General features: G+C 36.6%; 1 protein-coding gene across 1 annotated transcript in view; it reads right to left on the minus strand.

Annotated features, from left to right (window-relative positions):
• LOC143034236 (uncharacterized) overlaps nucleotides 1–5,000 on the minus strand; it is a 282,359-nt gene that overhangs the window by 98,890 nt on the left and 178,469 nt on the right. The window contains exon 4 of the mRNA XM_076200173.1: nucleotides 2,789–3,088. Within this exon, the coding sequence (XP_076056288.1) occupies nucleotides 2,789–3,088 (300 nt within the window). The remainder of the gene's footprint in view (nucleotides 1–2,788; nucleotides 3,089–5,000) is intronic.

Here is a 5,000-nt window from a genome sequence, read left to right on the forward strand (position 1 = left end):
CTCTCTCTTCCTTTAACTCTTTCTTTATCTCCCCCTCTCTCTTCTTGTCTCTCTCTTTCTCTCTTTCTCTCTTCTCTCTCTTTCTGTCCCTCCTCAATCCATCACCCTTTTTCTGAATCCCCATCATTCGTCCGCCTTTCCTTTCTCTTGTCCTTCCTTCCTTCCTTCCTTCCTTCCTTCCTTCCTTCCTTCCTTCTTCCTTCCTTCCTTCCTTCCTTCCTTTCTTTACTGTCTTCCTCTCCTCTCCCCTTTCTATATACAAGGACTCACTGTTCTACTCATTTCCTCACTAAATCACTCGCTCACACACACACACACACACACACACACACACACACACACACACACACACACACACACACACACACACACACACACACACACACACACACACACACACAAATGCACATTGTTAAATGACAGGTCAATGGGAACGCAAAAAGTACAAAAAATGCTGAAGAGACAAGATTTTAGACAAGGCTTGGGTTCTGATGAAGTCCTAAATTGGATACTCAGAGCGAAGAAAACTGGTGGACAAGATTCATGAGTTAATCGTACCACGTTCATTAGAAAAAGGTAAAGAGTTGAGAGTTCGGAAAAGGTCAATGTGGTTCCAATTTGAAAAAAAGAGGAGCAAGGAGGTGCTTCGACGTTATAGTTTATATCTAAGGGCCGTATATCTAAAATCTTTTGACAGCCTTAGCAAGCGCTCTCTACTATTATCAAATAACTTCTATTAGTAAATAACCTCAGTAACTATACTTACGGAAACTAGATTTTATTGATTGCCTATTAAGACCCCTAATCTTACCTAGAAAACCAGGTCAAACTCTATTTTCTAGTGGTAGACAGCGTTCGCAATGGGTGGCGAAAAGTTTTGAAAGTACGTTCTTATGTTCGTATGTTCGTATGTTCGTATGTTCGTATGTTCGTATGTTCGTATGCTCGTATGCTCGTATGCTCGTATGCTCGTATGCTCGTGTGCTCGTGTGCTCGTGTGTTCGTGTGTTCGTGTGTTCGTATGCTCGTATGCTCGTATGCTCGTATGCTCGTATGTTCCTATGTTCCTATGTTCCTATGTTTGTATGTTTGTATGTTTGTATGTTTGTATGTTTGTATGTTTGTATGTTTGTATGTTTGTATGTTTGTATGTTTGTATGTTCGTATGTTCGTATGTTCTTATGTTCTTATGTTCGTATGTTCGTATGTTCGTATGTTCTTAGGTTCTTAGGTTCTTAGGTTCGTATGTTATTATGTTCGTATGTTCGTATGTTCATATGTTCATATGTTCTTATGTTCTTGTGTTCTTATGTTCGTATGTTCATATGTTCGTATGCTCGTATGTTCATATGTTCTTATGTTCGTACGTTCTTATGTTCGTATGTTCGTATGTTCTTAGGTTCTTAGGTTCTTAGGTTCTTAGGTTCTTAGGTTCGTATGTTCTTATGTTTGTACGCTCTTATGTTTTTATGTTCTTACATTCTTATATTCTTATGTTCTTATGTGTTTTTGGCCAGCATGAGAAGATTGTGGAAGACGGATGGAAAACGTATTTGGAAAGGAGGGAGATTCTGTTCGATAATCAACTTAGAAGAGTCTGTGTTTCCAATCTACCGAGTTTTTACTGAAGAGTGATTTATGTGTTACAGGAGACAAATGGATGTGTGAGCTCTGTTTAGAACGAACGAAAACTACAGAATTTGTATGAAATAAAATGAGAAGGAGAGACAGGAAAATAGAATACGAAAATCGAAAACTCATGCTCTGTCATTAGATTTGGAATTTGGCATTGGTGTCAAATTTCAAGATATTATCTGGAGAAAGATAAATCGGAAGAGTTTGAAAAGGGAATCACTGTGTGAACAGTTGAAAATGTTTGTGTTTATACAAGAATAAAGGCATATTATTAGCAAGATTGGACACAAGGGGTTTTATCGTAATTTTCAACTAAAGGGATTATGTATGTATATGTAAATGTGTATATGTATATGCAGATGTGTACACGTAAATGTGTATATATATATATATATATATATGTATATTGTATATATATTATATATATATATATATATATATATATATATATATACATATATACATTGGCCCCAGCTTCACCGCCATGGCTTTGCCGTATGGGCTAGGCCTGCGGCACTCAGGGGGATCCGCAGCTTGAATTTAATTCTAAGGGTTTTATTCACCATCTGTTCTAACTCTCTCGTGCTACGGTGAAGACTAATTGTCATCTTCATCCCCACTTGCCCTCTTGATGTGCCTCATGAGTTCCTCCTTCAAACCACCAAACTTCGATTCCTGTGCGTTCTTTATCGATTCCTGTGTATTCTATAACTCTAATTTAACCTTCTTAATCTCACCCTATATCGCATTTAGGTCATTTTTTTTATTTTTACGAAAACAAAAATAAAATGTCCGCCCCGGCTTTGCCGTGGTGGCTAGGCCTGCGAAGCAGTTCGACCAAGAAGGCTCTTCTTGAATTCCATGCGTCCCCAAAATACTTTACATCAGTGAGTGACTGGTGGGAGCCATCTTCCCTAAGAAATCCTTAAGAAAACGGATTGTCATGCTTTTAGCTATGGTTGTTCCGATTCTACTCACATCTCAATTGTATTTGTGTCTCTATCATTTCATCTAACCTGTACTTTCCTGAAGAGGAAATATAGCCGAAATATAGAAGTTACACTTTCTTCTAAGTTTCCTTTTATTCCGGCTGTGGGTTCTTCGTGATTATATATTACATATTAAGCTCAAAGACAAAGAAGTTGTAACTCACCGTTGACCACGTGGACCATGACGGCGGCAGCGTCAGCGAATCTTGGAGCGCAGGTGTAATTCCCCGAGTCCGATTTCATTGCTCTTGTGATGAAAAGCTTCGAGGTGGTCCTCGTCGGCGTTTTCTCGGTCTCGAGGCTGACGCCGCCCCTGGGGGAGTTGTAGTCCAAGGGTGAGGTGTCCCTGTACCACGTGACAGAGCCAACGTTGTCAGCGTGGGTGTTGATCACACATGTGAGGCTGATTGTAGACCCGTTCTGAATGTGAACTTCGGAGGATCCCTGTATCCGGGCTTGTTGGACTGTAAGAGGAGAGAAACAAGGGATCTTCAGTAAACACGTGTATACATACATACATACATACATACATACATACATACATATATATATATATATATATATATATATATATATATACATATATATATGTATATTAATAGTATGTACGGACAGGAGATTTTCTCTTATACATACATCATTGAAAGTGATAACATATGAAAAACACATTTAAGAAAATAATAAATGCACAATTAGTCATCACCTTCAATGAAGTATATATATATATATATATATATATATATATATATATATATATATATATATATATATATATATATATATGCATGAGAAACCACATGAACTCGTGATTTTAAATATGCAGAAAAAATACAAAGAAAAATAATAAAATGATGACTGGAGATCTCTAAATAGACGAAAGCGCTCGGTCATCTTATTATTGTCCTTGTTTTTCACACACACACACACACACACACACACACACACACACACACACACACACACACACACACACACACACACACACACACACACACACACACACACACACACGTATATATATATTTATATATATAGATATAATTATATATATATATATACATATATATATATATATATATATATATATATCATGAAAGAATTAACTATATCGCATCGCAGCCATCTTCAAAATCGGTGTACCTCTAATGATGATATTCTAAATATTGAGAAGATCAGTGAGTTCTTAGTTATCTTGTCTATCGAACGTTCAGTAAAAGGAGAACGCTGTCATCATGTATACCAAATGTTTGAGTGGCACATTGCTGCAAAGAATTGCAAAATCAAAATCCGCTGACAGGAACATTCTTGTCGACAACGAAGTCGCATAAAAATGAAAACACAATATTAATGATGATAGTTACGATGATGATGATGATGATGATGATGATGATGATGATGATGATGATGATGATGATGATGATGATGATGATGATGATGATGATGATGATGATGATGATGATGATGATGATGATGACGACGACGACGACGACAACAGCAACAACGACGACGACGACGACGACGACGACTATGACGATGACAATGTCGACGACGATGACGACGTCGATGACGACAACGATAACGACGACGACGACGATGATGATGATGATGATGATGATGATGATGATGATGATGATGATGATGATGATGATGATGATGATGATGATGATGATGATGATGATGATGATGATGAAATAAGAAAAACAACTAAAAAAGGAAATAATAATAAAAAACATTAACAAGTATTCAAACATTTTGCTGTTTGCTTAAATCTTACAACACTATACCGTACCACATTGCCTCTTCATTAAGTGTTTTTGCATTCCCCAACGACGCATTTATCGAAGTTGGTTCTTTCTACTTTCAAGTCATATGACCCACCGGCTGCGCCAGTCTCTGCTGCTGAGGGGTTTTGACCCTCGACCTTTATTCAATATCTACAAAATGAGTGACAAATAAAAACGTTCAATCTGTTTTCCTCCTTTCCTCTAAAAAACAAAAAACAAACAAAAAAAAACTGATGGAACCACTATCTTTACCACTTTTTTGACAAAATGTCACAATCTTATTTTTTCAGAAAATGGGAGATTTTTGAAATGTTTTTTATATACTAAGATATAAGGAATTTGCCAGGAATCACCTGGCGGTAACCAGAGGAAGGTAAAGTCTAACAAGGAAATTGCGATTTCCTTCATTATTGAAAATTATTCATGTATTCTATTTTGATTTTCGCAAGGTGATTTCATTCAAACAAGGGATACCTAAACTCGAAATGATGATCTATATCACATTTATATTTGTATAGAATAGTTACAAAAGCAAATGAATAAGGGTAGTAATATTATAAACATGGAAATAGATTAATATAACTAATAACAA

Source organism: Oratosquilla oratoria, chromosome 17 (genome assembly GCF_046742065.1).
Source record: "Oratosquilla oratoria isolate Oo_2021 chromosome 17, ASM4674206v1, whole genome shotgun sequence".
Taxonomy (NCBI): Eukaryota; Metazoa; Arthropoda; class Malacostraca; order Stomatopoda; family Squillidae; genus Oratosquilla; species Oratosquilla oratoria.